This window comes from Thalia democratica, chromosome 7 (assembly GCF_965202585.1).
Source record: "Thalia democratica chromosome 7, ktThaDemo2.hap1.1, whole genome shotgun sequence".
Classification (NCBI taxonomy): Eukaryota; Metazoa; Chordata; class Thaliacea; order Salpida; family Salpidae; genus Thalia; species Thalia democratica.
The window spans coordinates 60801160-60827283 of record NC_139171.1 but is presented as its reverse complement, the minus strand read 5'-3'; the positions used below and the strand labels follow the sequence as shown (position 1 = coordinate 60827283).

The 26124-nt window shown below is 24.7% G+C and overlaps 1 protein-coding gene across 1 annotated transcript; it reads right to left on the bottom strand.

Moving 5' to 3' along the window:
- Positions 1-14261: 14261 nt before the first annotated feature.
- LOC145841678 (uncharacterized) lies at positions 14262-14648 on the bottom strand. Its single transcript, XM_082949030.1, has one exon. It carries the CDS (start codon positions 14646-14648, stop codon positions 14262-14264), a length of 387 nt encoding a protein of 128 aa, XP_082805156.1.
- Between the last annotated feature and the right edge of the window lie 11476 nt (positions 14649-26124).

The window sequence follows — 26124 nt, the reverse complement described above, 5'->3', positions numbered from 1 at the left end:
GTAAATTTCAAAATTTTAAAACTGCCCTGCTTTTGCCCCTTTTCTAATTATTGCCCCCAGCTTATTAAAATCGCCTCCAGCGGGGCGGTACCGCCCAATATGGAAACCCTGCTTTAGAAGTTTATGAACAGAAGCTTTTCAGTTTATTATAGTTATAAAACTTTAAATTAGTTTAAATCTAAATTTTAGCAGGAAATGTTGTTAGAAACAAATGGCAAAATACATTTTGAAAAATTTAAAATTGTTAAAAACACTTAAATCATTAAAAAAAGCTATTATAATAGGGTTAAATAAGTAAAAAAGAGCAATATTAAATTAATCAACTACGTAGTTGTACCAACACCAAGTACTGTAGCTTAAGAAGTAAGTGATGAACTTTTTTCTTCTAATCTAATTTTTTATACATATGAAAAAGATTTTAAACACAGAAGTGACTTAGATAAACACGCTATTTCTTGTTACAATAAAAATAACTTTTTTCAAATATCTAAACTTATATAATTTTACAGGTTCCGGTTATTTTCTTAAGAAGCGGAGTTGCAGCTGACGCACTGTATTTTTCTTTTGTTTATTTAACTTCTGCTGAAACTTTTAAAGTCTACTGACAATATTTACTTAGTTTTCCAATTAATAGTTTAAAGTTACACTTACTACCTTTATATTAAAACTGTTATTGATTTTGAGTTAATCTTTTTAATTACCTTTCCTTCTAAATTAAAAAAATTAAAGTAGTTTTTGTTTCTCTTGGTAAAGTGTAACTAGAGTATCTTAATTATAACACTATAAAAAAGTTTTTAAAATATTTTTGCCAATTTTTTTTAATTTTTAACTTTTATTTTTTACTTTTATAATCAAGTTTTTTTTTAATCAGATTATGAACAACAATATTTTTTTTAATACTGTGATCTATTTTTGTTTTAAATCTTTCTAGAAGTTACTAAAATCTAATCAATTTTTTCAGCATAAAAGTTTTAGTTTTTTCTCACTTTCTTTTATAGAACGCTCTTAAAACAAAAGCGACTAAAACAACCTTTTTATTTAAAAAAAAACAACTAAAACAAATCTTACTTTTAATATTTTACTGCTTTTTTATGAAACTTAAGTTTTTGAGTCTTTATTTGTAGCTTGCTCGCATTTATTGACTATGATGAAATTAAAAGTGGAACAATTATAACAATTTGCATTGCAGATTTGTTTATTAAACAATAAAGCCTATCGAATACAATTTAATATTGTTTAACTAACTTTTTAACAATTTTTACATAAGTTTTCAGAAGACTATCTAAGTTAAAATTTAATATTTAGTAGTTTAAACATCTGAACTGAAACTGTTTTATTTACAGACAAACTTGTCTATTTGAAACAGCTTACCTTTGTGTTAGTGACTGACAATAGTGATAACTCATGTACATATTTTTTCAAAATGTAAACAGAATGTTTTTTTAAAGTTAACCCATGAAACGAGAGGAAACTTTTTATCTTTAAAAGATGCATTAAACATTGTTTCTTCACAAACTTTAGTTAAGTATTAGCTAAGTTGCATTTACTTTTTTTATTAACAGTTGTTGTGTCTTAAACATGCAATAAAAAGTAGTTAACTAATATTACAAAAGTCTAAGTATTTTGAAAACAAGTACAACAATAAAAGATATTTAATTTAAATATTTAATGAATAGGTTAGTACTAAAACTGTATGAAATTTTTTTTTTGAATTTTTACTTATTAAAAAAAAAAGAAGCATTTAGATTGTTGCTTTATTTCAAATAATAAAATTTAACATGTTATAAGAAACTTTTTAGTTTCAACCCAATGAATTAAAAGGAAACCTTTTATGTTTAAAAATGTATAAATAATGTTTTTTAACAATTTTAAGTTACTATTTATTTAGTTGCATTTACTTTAATTAAAAATTAATTTATTTGTCAATAGTTATTGTTACTTATATATGTAATAAAAGTAAATTATTTTCTCTAGACATAGGTTATTCGAAAATAAATACAACTATAAGTAAAAAATTAATTTTAAAACTTAATATTTAATGCCAAGTACACAATTAAAGCCAGCAATAGCTAATATTGATGTTTATTGAACGAAAAAAAAGCGCAAAAAGTATAGTCAAAGGATCTTGTTTACGAAAAAACCTTTCATTTATCGAGTCATACAACAGAATACAGTTTAATGTCATGACAACAGAAAAAAACTAAGCAATAGTTTAACAATTTAGTTTTATACTAAGCATTTTCTTTAAAAAGGTTAAATTTGATTTCAATTTAAATAAACTTCATCTACTTTTGTATGACTGAACTTTAATTTAGTTGTTTTAAAACATGTTAAACTAAAAGAAACTTTTATATAAAAAAATTCGTAACTACTTAAAAACATTACAAACTTTTTTTAACATATTTCTGTGTGCTTAAATAGATTGCTTTGCTTTTGGCAAACAGAAATCTCGCGACGTATTTTCCAACTTTAAACAAGTTTTGTATAAAATAATAAATTTGAGATTTTTTATTACATATATTTTGGATTATTCTTTTATTTGATTTTAAGTAAAAGTTGTACTTTTTTAATAATTATTTAAGTATAATTCTATATTTAAAAACTTGTTATTTTTTATAATAAGTTTTTTCTAAGTTAATCAAACCAATAATACATGTTTTTTAGCAAATCTGATTCGTGAAAATGATAGGTTGTCTATTCAAAACTTATAATTAAGTTAAATAAAAATAGTTTTGTTACGTACCATTACAAAAATATTTTATAATTAAACGTTTTTTATTTTATTATATATAAACTAGTACGGATTTTAAAACTCGTAAGCCAAATTTTGAACTAAACAAACACAAACTGTATCAAAAATTTTCAATAATGTTTATGTAGACTACATAAAAAATTTAATAAAACACAAACAAACTAAAGTAGGATTGTGAAAATTTTTGCTTGGTCGGCAAGATACACTAGAGTTGTTTTTTGTTTACTTCAATTAGGTATATTTAAGTTGAATCTATGTCATGGTAAAAAAAGATATTTTGATTTATGTCTCAATTATTTTTTTCAGAATTCAGCTAGAGTAGTTTCATAGTTAATATGTTAATTATATGATTTTAGTTGTTTAGCTAATTTTGTACCAAAATATTTTAAACACTTTGTTGATTGTTGATTATTACTAAAACTAGTTTATCACGACGTTAATTTCATCTTTACTTCTTGTGATTGTAAACGATTCTACCTACTACTATATGGATACTTTAAAAGACAATTGTAAAAGCAATGCATATCTTTTAAATTTAAATAAAATTAATTAATTACCACTTAAAACAGCTTTCTTTACTCTTTAAAATAAACACACTAAGTAATTAATTTTTCGTTTATTAAAAATCATTTCCAATTCTATCTAGAATGAACTACGTATAGAGAAAAATATTAAGTTAGTATTTTTGAAGTGTTTTACAAAGATTGATATTCAAATGTAATAGAATTATGAAATGTAAATAAATTTAGTACAGACTGAAAAAAAAAGCTAATCAATTTACACATAAGTAATATGCACAATAAACAGAAACGGGTCAAAACTACACGAAGTTACAACTTTGCACGGAGGGTCATTTTTGCACGAAAGTAAAAAAAAAGCAGAAAAAAAAAGTTAATTAAAAACAAAAAGAAAAAAAAAAGTTATTGACCGAGGGTTAGGACTTGGGAGTAACAGTGATAGTTAAAATAAAAAATACTATAAAAATAAAAACATATCAAATAAAAACAAATTAATATAAAACAAAAAAAGCTACCGACCGAGGGTAAGGGTTGAAGGTAACAGAAATAAAAAAAAAAAAAAAAAAACTAAAAAAGAGAAAAAATTGAACAAAAGCAAAAGTGTCTTCGTGCAATTTTGTCTTCGAACAGTTTTGTACGCTCGTGAATATTTTACAGCTACCAATAATAAACACATATTGATAGTTAATAAAGTTAGAATATTAATTAATAAGTTATCACCATTTTTAAAAATTTTACTGTAACTAAGAGAAACTATAAAATAAAAAATAATAACAAACGATTTGCTGTGTTTTGAGTTATACATTAAATCAAATGCTGATTAAACTACTTATAATTAAAAGAACTAAAAACGAATAATTTTTAATCATATTTTCTTTTTTGGTCATGTATGGTATAATTTTTTGAGTAAAACTGTTTAAAATATGAAACTAATAAGTCTTACTAAACTAAATTCATTTACGCAATTGATAAAAAGCTAAAAACTTAAATTTTTAAGGACAAATAACTAAAATTATAATTGATTATTAGTTTATTTGAAAAAATTCATTGGGTGAAATAATTTCGACTGTTATAAAACCAAGCTGCTTGCAAAATGGTCGGCTGACTTCTGAATAACAAAAAATATTTTAAACTTGTTTTTTTTTGAAACTCACACTCACGATATTTTGGATTGTTACGTCACTGATCCATTAAAAAGTATTATTGCGTCATAGCGGGCACAGCCTCTACTGTGTTCAAAACTCGAGCTTTTTCGCTTCAAATTACATGCAATCGTGTTTTACTAAACGCTGAGTATATGTGGATAATTGACAAAAATATACAAAAGTTTCAAATTTTTATGATTTATAAGCCGGGCAGTTAGTTAATTATAGATTACTTTTCGTTGGATACAGTCATTTAAACTGCTTTAAAATCAGACGGACGAAAAATCTCCACTGAAATAATTCAATCGAAATTCTTTCGAAACTTATATTTAGTTGAAACTGTTATTCACGATGATTCGAGTTGTTACGTCACCAGACGGTTCAAACGCACGATAGCTCGCAATTTTCAGTTGAGCGATAGTTAGCAGTTGAGTGCTACTGCGTTAGTTGTTACAATGTTATTTTCTGTGCGCTTTGTCGATTTGATTTGTTTTTAATTCGAAAACTTAATGTGCACTTAAACACGTTTTATTGCAAATTTTTTTAAGGTTTTTTTTTATACCTTACATTTCAAATGTTTTTCTATGTTTAGTAAATACTGCTTATTATTTTTAACCAGAATAAAAAGTAACTATAAATTGTTGACATCTATAAACTACTGAACAAACACAATTTACATTTTATTGTACTATTATCATAAGTATTTTTGTTTACAAATTTTTTAATTGTGACTGTCGATAATAAAAACTTATTAAATGCAGTCTGTAAGTTTTCAAGCTTATTTTAATTTCAATCTACTAAATATTTTGAGGCATTTTGTAACTTTAAACTTTACTTTAACAGTGTTGTAATTACATGGTACTAAAAAAACTGTTACACATTTGTTATTTTCTTTATGTTTCAGTTACAAGCCTTATTGTTACTTTTTCAAAACTGATCAAAAGGAAAACTTTTAAAAACAGTATTGTAGTTCGTTAAAAATTATAAATTGTTCACCCCAGTTCAACAACTAATAAAAAAAAATAAAAATGCTTCTTTTGTTTTGTTTTCATTTATTTTGTATTCAAACCGTTCATTTTTTTTTCAGGTAGTATACAAACTAATTCGAGGTTTTAAATTCGTCTATAACATTATAAACTAAACAGACACAAACTATATTAAAACGTTTTCAATAATACTTATGTAGATTATGTACAAAAAACCTATTTAAAATGCAAATTTGTTTAAGATATCAGTTGTAAACATTTTTGCCAGTTGGTAAGATTTACTGAACAAAGTCTTTCGTTTACTTCCGTTCAACAAAGAAAAAAGTTTTTATAAATAAAATACCAGTTTTTTATTGAAATTTAAAATTTAGTACAAATTAGAGCGATCACGAATTTATAAAAACTAATACTTTCAAACTGCATCTATATAAAAAGTTTACTTGGTTGCTAAAGTTTGTTGGAGATGTCAGAACAAAATACATTTGTTACTAATAGCTTTTTTCCTTTAAATGTTATAGCAAAATTTTTTGTATTTATACTTTTTCTTTGTCTTTAATTATCGGTTGAATATTAGACTTACTAGTATTTTAAAACTGTTACAGTTAACCAGTAAGCAATTATTTTTGTGCTTAAAAGTAAATAAGCAAATAATTTATATATATATATATACATACATACCAGCGGTAATAAACCTTTTACTGTATTTGCTGTATATTACTGTAATTAATTTATCAAGTTAAAGTTTTTTCTTGTAATTAAAAGATCGGTAATAATTATTTTTAAAATCAATCTTTGTGCACATACAAAATTTATCTGATATAAAAAACAAAAGATATCTTAGAAGTTAAAAAACGTAATTTTGTAGATTTTTGTGTGTCAGTGATCACATTTTAAGTTCTTTTTTAATTTTTTTTTGCTTATTTTGCTGCTCAAAGATTTAATATTTATCATATTATTCAAATTAGAAGTAAAATTTTTAAAGCTTTTACTGTAAAAATTCAAATTTTCTAGTTTATCCTAAAAAGTTTTTATAACAGCGAAATAAAGCTTAGGTCAGTTTAAAATTCTAAACATGTGTTTTTTTAGCTTAAATGTAAATTTTTGGCTCTAAAAGTTAAAAACCAAATTGTTTTATTTTGAACTCGAAAACTTGATTACAAACCAAAAATTAACAAAGTAGGTGGTATTGACAGCTAACATTTAATAATTACTTATTTAAAATAAATCTTATTAAGTTAGTAAATAAAATAAACAAAGTATTTTATTTAATACTAAGCTATTTAAACTTGTTTTTTCGGCTTTATCATTGTATAAAATCGTTATGTCTCAAAAGTAAAAACTTATGTCTTAGAATGGTTAAATTTAGATTAAATAGGTGTTACCTATGAACCGAACACTTTATACTTTAACTTTATGATTTATTTACATAGTTATGCTGATACATAAAAAAAGTTAACAGATTATTATGAGTCACATTGTAACTACTGATTTTCAAACAGTTCTCATGGCGCTAAAGTTTCTTTTTTTACTTATCAGACATAAAATTCAAACAAAAACTTGAGGTGAAAATAATTGACTTGGTAACCTTTGAAAACTTTATCAACAAATGATTTTTTTTAGTCTAAAAAGCTTCGAATGTTGCGGTTTTAAGAATTTTATAAAGTTTCAACTATAATAATTTTTGACTAATTATAAACTCGCAAACTATGTACAATATCTGTTTATGTTATGGTAACGTTTAAACTATCTAAATTTGAATTTATAAAGCAAAAGTAAACTTCTTAAACTGTGTTATTTTTGCTGTTTTTGTTAATGTTTGATATAAGTTATAATCAAAAAATTAAACATAAGGTAAAAATTTGTATATATCCAGTTAAGTTCTTAAAAATTTATTAGACTATGCAAACAATTATTGAGTTTTTGATTTTTTTTGAATTACAGCTTATGCCACCATTATGTTAATTTATCTTTCCAACAAAATAGAGTACAAACTTGACTCAAAAATCTGATTTCCATTTAGTAGAACTAAATTTGTTAATATAAAAATTACACCTTAATATATTTACTCAATACTTCTTAATAAAAAAAAGTACTTTGTTTACTAATTTAAAATTTTCTTAAATCAAATATTTTACTGTGTAAAATTCAGATTTTAAACTTAAAGAGTTAGAATTGCTAAATTCAGCTGATAAGAATAGTTGTTATCACTATCTAATATGTATTATTTTATGATTTGTTGAAACTTAAATGCGATAATTAACCATAAAAAAGTAGTTGTTTTTGTATGGTATAATTAGATGTTGAGCCTATAGTTATTTGATGATAATAATACTTAATGTATAAATGCTATCTATTAACCAAGTGCCGCTTGAACCACGTAAATGCAAGATATTTACTTTGTTACAAAATCGTTGTGTTTTCCGTATGACAACTACTAAAAGCAAAACGCGATTAAAACTAAAAACTTACTCAAGTTGAAACTTCTTATGTAAACAAAGAAATAAACAAAAAACTAAAGGCTTTATCCCGTAATACCTACTTTTTATTGTTCAAATCCTAAAAATAAACACAAATTGAAAATAAAACTTACTGAATATGTTGTGTGTATTTACAAAGCTAAACTTTAAAATGTATCTTTGATTCTTTTTATTAGACGGTTTAAAAAAATGCCAAGGAAATAAAAAAAAATTGTAAAATGTAGGTTAATTCTTAAAGTCATTTACTTAATTTTCAATTATGTCAAAAATTTAAAATTGATAACGAATTTATTACTAAAAAGTTTGAAAAGTATTTTGTATAAGATGAATTTAAAGCGATACACGTATAGAAGAAACAAGCAAAAACTTAAAGCAAGAAGTTTATCAGGTGAGAACACTTTGAAACTAGATTTAAAATTAATAACAAAAGTCAATAAATTAGCTTTAAACTAAGTTTATATTATTAAAATAGTTTTGTATAAACTTAAAAATCAATTTTAGACAGTTTATATCTATTTTATGTTTGTTTTTATTAAATCTATTGTCAACTTTTAGTCAAGGTTTTTTATTTGTCTTTATATTTCTAAAGCAGGTTTATAAAAACTAAAAAAATGTTAGTTTAGTTTAAACTTAACATGATCTAAAAAAAAAACGAAAGACAATAAATTTAAACTTGATTTTCTAAAGTATTTTGTTTATTTAATGCTCTTCAGCACAACCTTGCGGTAATTTTTTGATTTGGAACTTATATTATGGTCTTTTGTGTACTGCTAAAATTCTATCTTAGGGTATTCACCTTAATTATTCTGCTTCAGGTTTAGTTCAAATATAAATACACTAAAACAGTAAAGTTTTATATATTTTTTACATGAAGATAATCTAGATTAGTAATTAGTAATTTTACTTTAAGCGGTTTAAATTTTGTTTTTCCGTGTAGGAATATTTACTTTTTCACAATAAGTAATTAAAAAACGTTTAAGTTTTTAATATACAATATATTTTTTTTTAATAAACTTTTTATATTTCAAAGTAAAATTAGGTTTAATGAATAATTACAAAACTAATTTATTTAAACAACATTTTTTTATAAGTTAAAAGTATGCATTATTCTTTTGAATTAAAATTTTTAACTCTGTATGCACAATTTAAAGGCCTAAAATGTACTTTAACTGTTTGAGCATTTTGAAGCAATCAACAAATTTGAACAAAAAATCAAACCCAACCTCATAATACAAAAGTTATTAATTTATTGTTGACAAAAATTGTGATTGTTAACATTACTAATAACTATTATAAGATTTTATTCTAATAACTTTTACAATTTTTAAGTTTACATATAAAAATGTTATAGATTGTAGAAAAAGAAAGCTGTTTATTATGTTTAAGAGCTTAATAGTAAAAAAAATATTTAGAGTTCTTAATAAATAAGTAAAAAAAAAAACTACTTATTTATAACAACTAACTAAATGCTTGTAAAAATATATTAAACTGTTATTTAAATTTCAAAATAAGAAAAATAACTATTTTTTGTTATTTATAGAAATTTAAATTGCTGCTTATATACAGTAGACTACCGCTTAAGTACGCACTTTTTTTGGTACGCACCCCGCCTTAAGTACGCACTTATCTTTGCCTAAATTTTCAATCATTAAGTTATTCCAGATTATTTTATGTTTCCAGGTAGAATGGCGAACCTGCTGAGTTAGCCTGAGACTTTTACAATTTTTAAACTAGGGTGAGTAATCCTGAGTAGTCTAAGTGGCCTGAGATTGTGACAGTCCTGTTATTAAATGTTAAAAAACTAAACACTTATGTAGTGGTTGCAGAAAAGTGAAAAAAATAGTGATATTTGGGCTGTAATGGTATAAAATATATAATTTAGATGACAAAGTCAAACAATCTACAAATACAACATTACATAGTAAGTCATAATTTAATTTAAATGTACCCACATTGATGTTTTGAAAATGTTTGGTAAACACAATGTAGTTTGGTACTTTTCCTCCTACAAAACAAAGTATATGGAAAATATGGTATAATATTCTTTTTTATATCATTGACTTACATTGATTTTCTATATTAAAAATATGTATTAATTGTGTATAAACTTTTTATAGAAAAAATAAATCATTTTAAAATTTATTAAAAATTTTGCAGATTAGCATTATGTATTTAATGTTATTCAAAATAAAAAGACTTGTTTAATTGGGTTAATTATTTGGTGGCTAGTTGTAAAAAAGAAAACAAACAACTAAATTTCATATTATACTATGTCGTCAAAAAGTACACACTACCCGTGCTAAGTACGCACTTTTTGGTCGGGTTCAATTTGCGTACTTAAGCGGTAATCTACTGTATTTTCAAATAACAAAAATCTGTATTTATAAAGTAACTGAACAACATTAAGAGCTCTTAAAAATATTGCAAACTTGTATTTTATATTTGATAAAGTCAAGAAATCTAAAAAAAAAAATTTTTGTTTATCAATTATATTTTACAACACAAATATAGAATAAAGTCATATGTTTAGTTAACAATATTTATAGCTATAACTATATATACCAATAACCTATTTTTGAACTGTTCCTGTAAAAAAAGTTAATTTAATTCATAAATGTTTGCATATTTATATTTGAATAATACTTACATATACAGCTTAAGCCTAGACTCTAGGCCCTAGAGTTTAGTATATAAAAACAGGTAAATTAAAGTTAAACCTCTTTAAGTAGTTTTTTAATATATATATAATATATATATATGTATGCATAGTTTTATAATAATGTTGGGCTTAGTCAGTTTTAAGAGTTAAGTAAAGCTAGAAGTTAAAAAACAAAAAAAAACTCAAAATTCAAGCAAACTTTCAGATAGACTTCAAAAATACAACTTACTACAATTTTGTATTCGATAATTTAAAAAAATAATTTTATTGTATATAAATCAAGAAGAAATTCATAGTTGTTTTACTGGTATGTTAAGATTTTAATAATTTTATAGATTTTTTTGTTGAACTTAAGCCAGTTTATTATTTCAATTGTAGTGAAGCAAATCTAAAGAGTTTATTTCTAGTATTGATAACACTCCAAGTTTATGATTTTACCTAATCAAAAAAACACATTTTAAAAAAGTGTGTCTCCAGTAAGGTTTAAACAAGGCTGTTGCATTCATATCTTTTTTCATTAAGATTTTAAAACTTTCAAAAAGTTAAACTTTAAACTTGGAACATCTTAAAGGTAGTTTGTATATTTTTAATGATACAAAGTTTAATATATTTTTATACTCTTTTAACTATTTTTTTTTCTTAATTGAAATCTAAAGTACTGTTTATATACATATTTTGAACTATAATGGTCTTTTAAAACTTTATTCTTTATGTTGATATCCTTAAAACAAATGTTTAAAAATTTATTATATTCATGGTTTAAAGATTATCTTTGAAACTATTGAGAATAAAGTCGGTAAAGCAAACTTCTTTTTGTAATCATAGTGTTTTTAGTTTTTTGAGAAAAAATTTCAAAATATCTTTTTCAAGTAATGTAGTTAAGTAACGTGTTTCATGGTTCTGATAACAAATTGACACTAAACCAAAACAGTTTACTATGATAGAATTATATCATTTTATAACATTGTTTACACTAAAAACACTAAAAAACTACTGCAAAACTTACAAACAAATGATGAATATATAATTGAGTTATACAACTAAACTTAGTTTAATTTGTTTATTATCTTTTACTACCACTAAAAGTAGCTACTTAACAATTTTTATGCAAAATGCATAATTAATAAAAAAGTCACCTACTTAATTGAAAACTCTAAAACTGCTAGCAATATATTTTCTGCTATTTAAATTAAAATAAACTTATATAAGATCTTGGTTTAGAGGTCCTTCTGTTTTAATATAGAGGGCTAATTAGAGGTTGGGTATTTAAAAACAAAAACACTATTTTTCATGAAAAAAGTATTGTTTAACTTATTTGAAAGTTTAATAACTTAGTCATGTAAAAGTTAATTTATATAGAACTACTTTTTTTTTAAATTTCAATCTCTTGTTGATTATAATAGTCAGTAAAATATTTATTAAAAGTAGGAATGTACTCCAGATGAAGGTAATTGATAGCTAAATATGAACAATAATTACAACAGATGTTGACTTTCAAGTCGTTTTATAAAGTCTGTTTTAGATCTAGGTTTTGGTTTATTTTAGTTTTTAATTTGATATCACTTACAGTATAAGCATGTATCTTGTATCAAACACTTTATTTAGTATTGATAAACTTTGTAGCGAAACTATTAAAATACAAACTATCCACTGATACATATTAAGTATACAATGGCAACTCCTTTTAATTACGACTTTCAAGACCAGACTCACAGGTAAGTATCAAAATAAGTTAATATAAGTTTGTTGATGCAGTTCGCTTTGTAAAAATTTTTTTTATTTGCTTAATACGTTAACTATTTGTCTTGATATTCATAACTTTGAAAAAGACATAATAACATCTATGAAACTTTTTAACTTTAATAAAAAAAAATTTTCAATAAAAGTCATTCATACCATAAGATAAACTAAAGTATTAAACGTAGACCTAGCTTTTTAGCTTAAAAACTATGAACTACAGTTTGAAAGTTTGTAAAGATAAAAGGTAAAACAAATTAACTGTTCAACAAACAATATACCAATTAAAAAGCACCTACTTATTTTAATTATTACAAGAGCTTTCATACTTAATTAAGTCTGTAAAACTGTTTTAAACTTATTGTTGTATTAATCTATTATGGAAACGTTAAATCATCATCTTTTACTGTTACAACAGGTTAACAGAAAACGAACAGCCAATCTCTTCTCCTGTTTCTGATGTTCTTGGAGACTTTGAGCAAGGATCAGTAACCGTAGTTGAGCAAGGATCAATGACTGAAGTTGAAGAAAGGAGATGACCTGTTCATCTTTGAGATTTTCGAGTTAGTTGAAGAGTATTACTTTAAAAAAAACTTTCATAGCTTTAAAATATTTTTAGTGTATTCATTTAGTATTACCACTATTGTTTTGCAAAGGTTTTATCTTGCCAAAAATATAATTTCTTCCAATTAAATCTTTGCAACAAGACTTCAAAAGATAAAACACTTACAGAAATTTTCCAAAGTTTATTTTAACCTTATAAAATATTAATGAAAGTGATACTTTGACTTTATAAAAACAAATTAAAACTTTACTTTGGAAGAAAAAATATTGAGTATTATAAGTACAATTAAGTTGAATCTATGTAATGATAAATAATTAAACTTATAATACTATGTTGTATTACTCAACATCTATTTTTTAAGAACTCAGTCAGAATAATTGAAATATTAATTTGTTGTTTAGTATAAGATTTTAATTTTTTTGATATTTTTTTAGTAAAAATATATTTTTAGTAATTTAAACATCAGACCTTATTTTATAATTTTTAATCAATAGATGAACACTCAAATTTTTTTCTTTCCAATATGTTTCGTCAAATTCTCTTCAGGGAAATTACAGTTGAAACAATACAATAAAACACAACAAGTATATGTACAAAAATTTTTATAATTTAATTAACTAATCGATTAAGTAAACGTAAATGTAATCAACAAAAACTTAAAAAATCAACACAAAATGGTCTTAACTAAATAAGGCTAAGAAGTAGTCAAATTCTTTCTTTTTACATAAATTTGGTTTATTTAAATATATTAAAATGGTTTCAAGTCTGATTAATTCTAATGTATTTGAACATTGTCGCATTACACTGAAATTAGATAATGCAAACTTTTTTTCATAGCTTAGATTATTCACAAGGTGCTCTGCTATCGCAGATTTTTTTATTGCATTTTTTTACTGCAACACTCTTTTTGTCTTTTTTGTCTTTAATATACGAATTGATACACTTTGGAACATGTTCTTTTATTCTAGTTGTGAGGTGTTGAGAAGTTTGACCGATGTAGCTGCTGTCACAGCAGCATTTAAACTTGTAAACTAAGAGACTTTTTTCTTGAGGTGTCATTAGGTCTTTTCCCGAACGTTGAAGTATTGGCTTGGACATGAATAGAACCCAAGGATTCACCGCATGATATGTTTTACTTGTTATATCCATTATTTTCTTCTCAGTTAATTTAGATTCAACATCAATATATTGAAGTTTCAATAACATTGGGCATTTATCTGGTCCATAAGGTTTAGCTATATTTGAATTGGTAGATTTTGACTTTATTACTCGATTTACTAGCATTTCAGGATACCCATTGAGTTTAAGAATTGACTTTATATTGTTAATATCATCAACCAAGTATTCTGGTGAGCAGATTTTTTGTGCTCTACTGTATAGAGTCTTAATCAGACCAATTTTTCTATGTTTGATACAAAATGATTAGAAGTTTAAGTAGTTGTTGTTGAAGGTAGGCTTTCTGTATACTTTTGTTGTAAATTTTCCATCTTTTTTAACAATCAGAACATCGAGAAAAGCTAATTGGTTACTTGCTTCAGATTCTTTGGTAAACTTAATGGATTGATGTGCTTTGTTTAGTTCTAGGAATAAGTGATTGTTTTCTTCTTCACTAGTTGTTATTATGAAACAGTCATCAATATACCTCATATATTTGGTGTTTGGGTGCTTGGTTATGAATTTAGGTATCACTTTATACTCAATATATCCCATTAGGATATTTGCTAATGTCGGTCCTAGAGGGAATCCCATTGAAACTCCATCAATTTGACAGAACATTATGTTATTGAAACTGAACTCGCCTTCATTCATGGCAATTTTCATAAGCTGAATCAAACTTTTTTTTTTCTAAGTGAAGGTTTATCAATTTCATATAACTTTTCCACACTGATTTCAATTATCTCATTTAAAGGCACATTAGTGAACAAACTTTTGAAGTCAAACGATGACATAAAGGTATTTTCAGCATTTAGCCTCGAATCTCCTCTACAAAGGTACAATAAAAAATATATATCTGAAACATGTCATATTTAACAAAAGCTTAAGTAAGTACAAGAAAAAACCTTAGTTTGTCCTAAACAAAAACTTAAATGCTTTTTTTACCTTTGTAATGAAAACGAATCCTTCTCTCTTTTCTTTTATCAATAAGATCATAACTTCGTCATCAAAATTACTACAGCTTTTAATTAAGTCTCTACCAATAGAAATAACATTTAAAGAGTTTTATCTAGACTGGCGCATGGTATTTTGTAAATACGTTTTTATTCTCTTTAAAGATTACTTTCACTAAAACTACTAGAAAGATTGCTATTCATTTGTACAGCAGAGTTTTTGCTAATCCCTCTTTTGTGCATTTGTTGTCGGTTGTAAATAAACATTAATTCGCTTTGTAGCTTTTTTTGTAGCTTATCCTGTTGTAACTTTGTAGCTACAACAGGATAAAAATCGTTCACTGCTTCGAGAAGTTCACAAAGAAAACATTTAAAAAAACGCACTTTCTAAAAACAACTGGGATATTCTTAAGTGTCCTGAAAAGCTAAATATTTTTGCAAAACTTACCTTTAGACTGTCACTTCTTATTGCAGGCCTTACACATTTTCTTTTGCGAAAGAAGAGAGGCATTTTTTTTGCATGATATGTAATAATATAATTAGGAACTCTATTAACAGCATCTTGAAAAATTTTCACATGTTGTTCAAACTTTTGCACAGTTTAATTAGTGCTTTGCAACACATTACACAGGACATCTAGTTTAGGCATAAGCTTGGAAAAAATTTAACCAATAGTTAAACTTTTTATCATTTAAGAGTCCTGTGCAGTTTTCTGCAGCAGCTACAGTGGAAAATCCGAAACAGAATATTACTAACAAAATACTCAAAGCCTGTAAGTAACTCGTTTTTTACTTTCTGCGTTTTTGCAAACAGTTTTTGAGTTGTAGTTCCATCTAGTTTTGCATCCAGAAGGAACATTCACTTCATCTACACGTCTTATTTCTGGTGGCTCAGAAAAAAAAGTAGGAATCTTATCTAATTTAGCAAAAAAAAAAGGTTTTTCCCCTCGGTTGCAACTAGCAGCCACCTAAAGCATTAAATTTAGCTGATGAGCAGCACAATGTACGTAATAAGCGTTTTCATGAACTTCCTTTAATTTCACATGAACCCATCCTCTCATAGCTAAAGTACCGTCATAAGTCTGAGCAACTATTTTTTTGTCACCCTGCAAAATTTTCTCCAGCTCATTTAAGATAACATCTAAAATACTTTCTACATTTACTCTTTTTTGGCTGAAAACATTCTAAAATCTCTCAACAACATTGTAAAACACTTTTGATAAATTGTACCACTATACACAATTGGTTTTGAGGCTCACATCTGTTGTTTCGTCCCCAATTACTGCTATACCGTAGTTGAGTTATAGCTATCTTTCTGTAAACTTCCTAGACACAAAAAAAAAAGTAGGCTTGTATTTTGGGAGACACTTCTTAAAATGCTTTACTTGTTTCAAAGTGTGTTTCAAGATCATTGTCAAGTTTGCTAGCAAAGTTAATCAATGATAAAAGCCACCAGGATTTTAACAATATTCCATTTCATTATGCTCTTTCAAAGCTATTTCTTGGAATCAGCAGAAAAGCAAACTATCAATTGAAGTCAACAATAATTTTCTGTTTTTCATTAGTTTTTGATTGTGCTTATCAATGCTATCCTGGTAGCTTCTGCTCAAATGAACTTGTATACATTTTTTGCCTTGCAAGTTAAATTATACCATGTTGTCGATGTGCCTTGGCGGCTTGGCATGGTTTTTATTTCTTTTAGAAATTTTTCTTAAACTTTTAAAACCTGATTTTGTCCAAGCATCCTCCCCACCAAACAATATGCAAGGAAAACAAAAAATAGCTAAATTTTCTACGCATGCACACTGTCACTTGTGCTTTGTGTTATACCCCTTGTTGAATTTTCTAGAATATTTTTTTACATTTTAACTTTAAATAAATACTAAAGTAAAATAAAGCTGTAGGGTTGCCATCTTTGAAACAAAAATAAAACTTACCTGAAAGACCAAAAACAGCTGCGAGTCATTCCTACTTCTTTGTTTAATGATGTTTAGTAAACTTTTAAAGTTTATGCGAAAACTAACAGTTATATTTTTCATTAAAGATTTTTAACAGTACATCCTTTAAATAAATATGTCAATACCTGTTTTTGTTAATAATAAAAAGTAAATAAAACCCTTTATGACTCAACGAACAATATAGTTATATTAATAAACTTATTTAGTACAACTAACTCACAAAATAGAAATTATGTAAATTAAACTACAAATAAATAGATACCTAAGTATAATAATTAAAATCACTAAACATTTTTCTCTATGCCATTTCTAGATAATCTTCTATACATACTTTATATTAATAGGACAGAATGTATTTAACTAAAAATAAGTCATACTTTTAGTATGTCGCAACTTATACTAATATATTTAAAAAAAAATGTAAAATATTCAGTATTAGAGTAAAACTTTTTAAATATTTTTGGAAGAAATCTAAAAAGCTAGTTTTTTTTTGTTTTAGTTTATAAATTTTTAACTATATTACAATATAAAACTGTATAAATAAGTCTTAACAAATAAACAACATCTTAAATGTTAACAATCTTAAAAATTAAATTTCATACCACTTGAACTGCAGTCTTGAGTAATAGCAATTGTTTAGGTCTGCTATTTTTCAATTTGAACTTTTCAACTTCAGATATTATATTTTCAAGAATTATAAAACACATTTAACAAGAAAAAAATCGATTAACCTTAAAGATGTCAGGATTGCCTTGCCATTCTTTGAGTTAAAAATCTGTCCTGAGTTAGTTTTAAAATGTCCTGAGTCATCATGAGCATTTTAATTTCCTAAAAAGAGTTTTTTTTTAACAATTAAAAGCTGAGCTCTTTGACAAAACTTGTTAGAAAAAGCTTAAAATGCAACTAAATATTATTAAACTTTTAAACATTTCCCGAAAGCTTTTAAAAACTTTAAAACTATTCTAAATTAAAAAAAAAAGCTATCCTAAGTCAGCCTGAGTTTAAAAAAAAGTAAAATATTATGAGTTATCCTGAGCTCTACTGAGTCATACTAAAGTTTTCAAAAACTTCATAAAGTCCTGAGTTATCCTGAGTGTAAAACGTTAACTAAACATATCTGACTCAAAACAAAATTTTAAAAGATAAATTTCTAAAGATCAGTTTTTTTAACGATTTTAAAAATTAAACTTTTCCTTAATCTTAAAATCAGTTTATCTAAGACCTTTAAGGGATAGCATTTTTCAAATGTTAGGAACAGTTTGTAGAAAGCAAATTTTTTTAAATACCATTTTTAAATGTAATTTAAAATCAATCAATTTTGTCTTTTAGATTAAAAGTTATTTGAAAAATATATGTTTCTATAAGTTGCTTTAAATTTATTCATGATCTGACTGAACAATAGAATTACAATCTTTGATTTGTTCATTATCTAAGTTAAATAGAAACTAAACATACTTTTTGCTTTTCGTTTACAATTTTAAAGTTATGTTATTAATATTATATATTATTCTTAATAATTTATTTTTACTTTATTAGTACAGTAACCTCTCGCATCTTTACGCACTCGTGACGTTACGCACTCTCGTTTAGTTACGCATTTTAGAATTCTAGAGAATTCAAAAAATAAAAATTATAATTTCAATTCCTTAAAGTTCTTATGGCATGAAACTTCATTCCTACTCTAAAATTCATTAGTATATATTTAATACAATGCAAGACAAGTTTATCCTTATGTGGGCGAAGGTCAAATTAAAAAATGTCATATTAACATAAACAATTTTTGTTAATTATTTTTCTTATATTTTATATATTTTTTTTCGAAAGAAGAAATCCATTACAGCACTAAATGCATAATTTTGTAAAAGGCTATAGAAAAAAAAATAAAATAGACAGCACACCATTTTTTTTTTAACTCCTTTTCTTTTTTTTTAATTGGCACGCATGCGCCAGTGTCTCTCCCCACGCTACGCATCTGACTAACAATATTGTAAATATTAAAAAAATTAAGGTATAAGTTTGTTATTAAAAAGCCACTGATGTACTAAGAATATGTGTTGACCAAAAGTTTACTATTTCAACCAACAAAAACCTAAAATCGGTTAGTATGCTTAAACGTCAGTCTGTATTGTATACTTGCTGAGTTAGCAATAAAATCTTTTTTCATGTTAATTTTAATTTAAGTTAATAAAAGTTAATTTTTCAATTAGTTTTTTATATGCTTCTTTAACACGTGTTAGGAAAATAAAATAAATAAGGTAAGTTTGCTGATTCAGCAAGTGTACAAACCAGACTTACTTTAACTATACTTTCGAAAAAACAGTTTTTTCTAGGTAGCAAAAAATATACTCAGCATCAACTTTAAGGGGCCACGAAAATCTAATCTACAAGAAACTATTTTTTATAATTCTTAATTAGTTAACAAATTTAGTTTTTCTGAAAAAGTATCTGTTTTTTTTACTAGTTTTAGCTCTTCTTACATAATAATAATAAAAACGATGGTTTTTAGTTTATTTAACTTAATTTTTCTCAAATGATTACTTATGTAAAGTATTGAAAAAATGTGATGGCCATATCATAAAAGCCCAAAAAGTGTGAATATTAACATTAAATGTATTAATAAACACTTATTAAAAAACTAACTTAGTTTTTTATTCGTGTAAATAATGCTTAAAAAGTTGATCAGTTGTCCAAATTTGTGCTGTTGTTTCAGATTGTTCCAGTTTTTGTTTTTTAGGTTTTGATCTGCTTGTACCCTTTGATCTGAATTTTGATATTTGAGTATTTTTATCAGACACATTTGAAATTATAAAATATTTTTGACTCCATTAACATTTCGAATTCAGATAAAGTTTGTGTAGGGTTTTATTACACTGCTTTGTTGTCGTTGTGCTAATTTTAATTTGCGTTTCAATGCAATAAATTTAACAACTTACATTTGCACTTGTTTAGTTTTGAGTATAAACTGTTGTACAATAAATCTAAATATTTATACTTGAACTTATGGACCCTCTTTTTGCTCCACCTTCCACTTTTAATTTAACGAAATTGTCAATTGTGAAGCCATCACTGCCGCTTCACCATGCCAGTGACGTCACTGACATCGACTCTGGGGATTACCCTCAGATGTTTCAATTAGAAGGCAAGTTTTTTTAAATTTAAAGTTTTTTTGGTCATTCGCTAACAGACATAGTTTTACTATTTATAAATTATGTGAAGAAAATTTAAGTTAAAAACAGTAAAAAAAAACTGTTTAAAATTGCAAAGAGATCTTCTGACTTAATTGAAGGTAAATCGTTACAGCTTAGTGTCAATGTAGAGTTGAAATCAAAAAAATGTTTTTTTGATTTTTCATTATAAAAAACTCGACAAAATTAACTAAATGTAAATACAACTAGATCACATTTTACAGAACTTCGTAAAGATAGACAAATAAAAGGATTCATTAAGTAACTAAACAAAAGCTTTCAAAGTTGTAATAAATTCTAAAAATAAGTTTTACTAGTCTGTATTTTTTGAAGAACTACAAACCGAATTATGATACTAATATTTGTTTAACTGTACTTTGAAAACTTGTTAAAAACCCGAATGATTCTTATACAGACTTTTTTTCAGTTTTTAAAACATATATTGAAAATAAAAAACAAAAACAGTATGCTGAAGCTATTTCTGAGTTCAACAGTAATATTTGTTTCTACAACATTCTATAAGAAAATTTATTAACTTTTTATAATTTCGTTTGTTTCTTTTACACTTTCAGTAGATAAACATAAAAAATAAGTCTTTTTTTTTGTTAGTTTTGGTGTTTTAGTGATAGCATATTTCCTTAATTTAAAGTAGAAACTTGATTAGTTTGTTTTTTCGTTATTTTTTGTTTTAATAATATAAATTTTACAAAGCAATGTAATTTTTCTCTTTAAGTACAAGGCAACAGTATAAATGAAGAAACTTAGTAAAAAATAATTTTATTTTGTAAAGTTATTTTTAGAATTGTTTATTAACAAAACAGTATTTAAATTATGTAAGTAAATTATAATCTTCAAATTATATAATTTTATTTTTAATGCTATCTGTGATAAGTGTAAAACATTTTACGCCCTATTAATTTCCCCAGTGTTTACACAGTGACATAGTTTCACTTGACAAAGTTGGTTGTTAAAGTGTTAGATAGATTGAAAGTAGCTCGTATAATTGATGGTTATTACTTTTTAGTTCATTAAAATGCATAGCTTATAAATTAATACTTTGTTCGGAATGTTATCTTATTTAAAACGTAATTTTTATTTTATAAAACATACCTATTTACTTCTTAAAGTACATAAATATCACAAGTCTAATTTTCAGTTACTATTGTAATAAGTATTAACCAAAATGCTACATTTTTTTCTTCCTTTTCTAAAAAGTAATCGTTTTAAGTTTAGATTTAAACAGATCGATGAAAAAATGATTTAAATACACATTTGATAATTAATTTTGTATTTAATTATGTAAAAACGTTTGTGTTTTGTTATTTTCATTTAAGTTCTAGAGTAACTAATTCATAACAATAAAACAAATTACAGTAAGTAGTCTTCGATCGTCATTAGTTGAGCTTTTAGGTTTAATGAAAATCTAAGAACTCTTCCATTTACTCTTAAAATTTTGTAACACCTTTTTTAGTTTTATGTTTTAACGTTTTTATAATATAAAGAAGCTTTTTAAGAAAAAATTGAGTATTAAAATATCTTGTCTTAACATGAGTTTGATTCACAACAAGTTTAATACATTTTTAAATTATAAGTATGCTTAAATAAACTTATTTAATGATAAAAGGGTTGCTTATAAAAGTTGCTTGCAATAATTTCATATTAAAGTAATAATTTAATTATTTATGAGAAAGTATTAAAGCTTCCATATGCATAGCACGTCTATGTTTGTTTTCAAACACATAGTAAACGCACGAAGTATAGCATCAAAGAATAGATCAAAGAAAGAGATGGATAAATTTTAACAAATTTAGTTTTCTAATTCAAACAAAATTCGAAATAAATGGTTCAAATTTTTATTTTATTTTTATGCAATGGCTCACATACTACGAACCTTTAGAACAGGGTTTCCGAAACTTCTTTTTTTCAAATTGCCTCTTTGAAGAAATAAAAAAGGCTTTGGCCCCTCCTACAAGACTACTATCTAAAATACCTAAGACCTTTTTTTTTTGCTTTTCATCTGCAACTTAAGAATATCTAGTGTATGCTTCAAAATTAGTAATAAATACAAATAAGAACTTTTTTTGCTCTTCATCTGCAACTTAAGAATATCTAGTGACAGTTTCAAAACTTTGAAATTGCCTCGCTTTCGCCCCTTTACTAATTATTGCCCCCAATTTACTAAAATCGCCCCTAGGGAGCGGTACCGCCTAATTTAGAAAACCCTGCTTTAGAAGTTTATGAACAGAATTTTTTCAGTTTATGATAGTTATAAAACTTTAAATTAGTTTCAATCTAACTTTCACCAGGTAATGTTTAAAAAAAATGGCAAAGTACACTTAAAAAAATCAAAAGTTGTTAAAAATACTTAAATCCTTAAAAAAAAGTTATTATAATAGGGTTAAATAAGTAAAACTAATAGCAATATTAAATTAAAGTCGTAGTAGTATTAACATCAAGAACTTTAGCTCCATAAGTTAGTGATAAACGTTTTTCATCTTATGTTATTTTTTTACGTATAGTAAAACTTGAAACACAAAAGTATGCTGTTTCTTGTTACAATAAGAAAAGACTATTTTCAAATATTTTAACTTGTTTAATTTTACAGATTCCGGTTATTTTCTCAAGAAACGGAATTACAGCTGACGCACTTTTTCTTTTGTTTATTTAACTTCTGCTGAAACTTTTAAAGTCTATGAAAATGTTTACTTAGTTTTCCAATTAATAGTTTAAAGTTACCTTTATATTAAAACTGTTATTGATTTTGAGTTAATCTTTTTAATTATCTTTCCTTCTAAATTAAAAAAAATAAAGTAGTTTTTGTTTCTCTTGATAAAGTGTAACTAGAGTATCTTAATTATAACACTATAAAAAAGTTTTTAAAATATTTTTGCCTATTTTTTTTAATTTTTAACTTTTATTTTTTACTTTTATAATCAAATTTTTTATTATCAGATTATGAACAACAATACTTTTTTTGACACTGTGATCTATTTTTGTTTTAAATCGTTCTAGAAATTATTAAAATGTAATCAATTTTTTCAGCATAAAAGTTTTAGTTTTTTCTCACTTTATTTTATTAGAACGCTCTTAAAACAAAAGCGACTAAAACAACCTTTTAAAAAAAAAACCAACTAAAATTATCATATGTTTAATATTTTACTGTATTTTTATGAAACTATGAAACTTAAGTTTTTGAGTCTTTATTTGTAACTTGCTCGCATTTATTGACTATGATGAAATTAAAAGTAAAATAGTTATAAAAATCTTTTGCATTGCAGATTTGTTTATTAAACAATAAAGCCTATTATATACAAATTAGTATTGTTTAACTAACTGATTAACAATTATTACATAATTTTTTAAAACAAACTAGTCTATTTGAAACAGCTTATAAAATACCTTTGTGTTAGTGACTGACAATAGTAAAAACTCATGTACATAAATTTTTACTTGGTCGGCAAGATACACTAGAATTTTTTTTTACTTCAATTAGATATATTTAAGTTAAATCTATGTCATAATAAAAAAAAGATATTTTGATTTATTTCTCAATTATTTTTTTCAGAATTCAGCTAGAGTAGTTTCATAGTTAATATGTTAATTATACGATTTTAAATATTTAGCTAATTTTGTACCAAAATATTTTAAACACTTTGTTGATTGTTGATTATTACTAAAATAATTTATTACAACGTTAATTTTATCTTTACTACTTGTGATTTTAAACGATTCTACTAACACTATATGGATACTTTAAGAAGACAATTGTAAAAGCAATGCATATCTTTTAAATTTAAATAAAATTAATTAATTATCATTTAAAACAGCTTTCTTTACTCTTTAAAATAAACACACTAAGCAATTAATTTTTCGTTTATTAAAAATCATTTTCAATTCTATTTAGAATAAACTACGTGTAGAGAAAATTAATAAGTTATTTTTTTTGAAATGTTTAACAAAGAATGTAATTCAACTGTAAAAGAATTATAAAATGTAAATAAATTTAACTGAAATAAAAGGCTTATCAATATACACATAAATAGTATGCACAATAAACAGAAACGGGTCAAAACTACACGAAGTTACAATTTTGCACGAAGGGTCATTTTTGCACGAACGTAAAAAAAAAATCAAAAAAAAAAAAGTTAATTAAAAACAAAAAGAAAAAAAAAGTTATTGACCGAGGATTAGGACTTAGGAGTAACAGTTATAGTAAAAATAAAAAGTACTATAAAAATAAAAACATATCAAATAAAAACAAATTAATATAAAACAAATAAAAAAGCTACCGACCGAGGGTAAGGGTTAAAGGTAACAATGAATGAAAAAAAAAGAAAAACTAAAAAAAGAAAAATTCAACCAAAGCAAAAGTGTCTTCGTGCAATTTTGTCTTCGAACAGTTTTGTACGCTCGTGCAAATTTGACAGCTACCAATAGTAAACATATATTGTTAATTAAAAAATTAAAAACATTTTAATTAATAATTTATCACCATTATTTTTGGACTTTTATTGCAACTTAAAGAAACTATAAAATAAAAAATATTAACAAACGATTAGCAGTTTTTTGAGTTATACATTAAATCAAATGCTGATTAAACTACTTATAATTAAAAGAACTAAAAACAAATAAATTTTTATCATATTTACTTTTTTTTTGTCATGTATGGTATAATTTTTAAAGTGAAAACTGTTTAAAATATGAAACTAATAAGTCTTACTAAACTAAATTCATTTACGCAAATGAAAAAAAAGCTTAAAGCTTGAATTTTTAAGAACAATTCGAGTAGTTTAAATAACTAAAATTATAATTGATTATTAGTTTATTTGAAAAAGTTCATTGGGTGCAATAATTTCGACTGTTATAAATCTAAGCTGCCTAGAAAATAGTCGGCTGACTTCTGAATAACAAAATATATTTTAAACTTGTTTTTTTTAAAACTCACACTCAAGATATTATGGATTGTTACGTCACTGATCCATCAAAAAGTATTATTACGTCATAGCGGGCACAGCCTCTACTGTCTTTAAAACTCGAGCTTTTTCGCTTCAAATCACATGCAATCATGTTTTACTAAACGCTGAGTATATGTGGATAGTTGACAAAAATATACAAAAGTTTAAAATCTTTATGATTTGTAAGCCGAGCAGTTAGTTGATTATAGATTACTTTTCGTTGGATACAGTCACTTAAACTGCTTTAAAATTACACCACTAGAATAAAAAAAAAAAAATATAATTTTCGAAATTCTTTCGAAACTTATATTTAGTTGGAACTCTTATTCACGATGATTCGAGTTGTTACGTCACCAGACACTTCAAACGCACGATAGCTCGCACTTTTCAGTTGAGCGATAGTTAGCAGTCAAGTGCTACTGCGCTAATTGTTACAATGTTATTGTCTGTGCGCTTTGTCGATTTGATTTGTTTTTAATTTGAAAACTTAATGTGCACTTAAACACGTTTTCTTGCAAACAACTATTTTTAAACACTTTATCTTTTATACCTCATATTTCAAATGTGTTTTTATGTTTAGTAAATACTGTTTTTTTTAACCTGAATAAAAAGTAACTATAAACTTTTGATATCTATAAACTACTAAGATCAAAACAACATTTACATAATATTGTACTATTATCATAAATATTTTTGTTAATAAGTTTTTTAGTCGTGAATGTCAATTATAAAAATTTAATAAATGCAGTCTGTAAGTTTTCAAGCTTATTTTAATTTCAATTTACTTAACTTTTTGAGTCGTTTTGTAACTTTAAACTTTACTTTAAAAATGTTTTAATTACATGGTACTTAAAATTCTGTACTTAAGTTCACATTTTTTATTTTCTTTATGTTTTAGTTTTAAGCCTTCTTGTTACTTTTTTTAAAACTGATTATAAAGTTAAACTTTAAAAAAATTTGTAGTCCGTTAGAAACCATAATTGTTCACCCTAGTTCAAAAACTAAAAAAAATAAACTAAATAAAAATACTTGTTTTGTTTTGTTCTAATTTATTTTGTATTTAAACTATTCGTTTTTTCA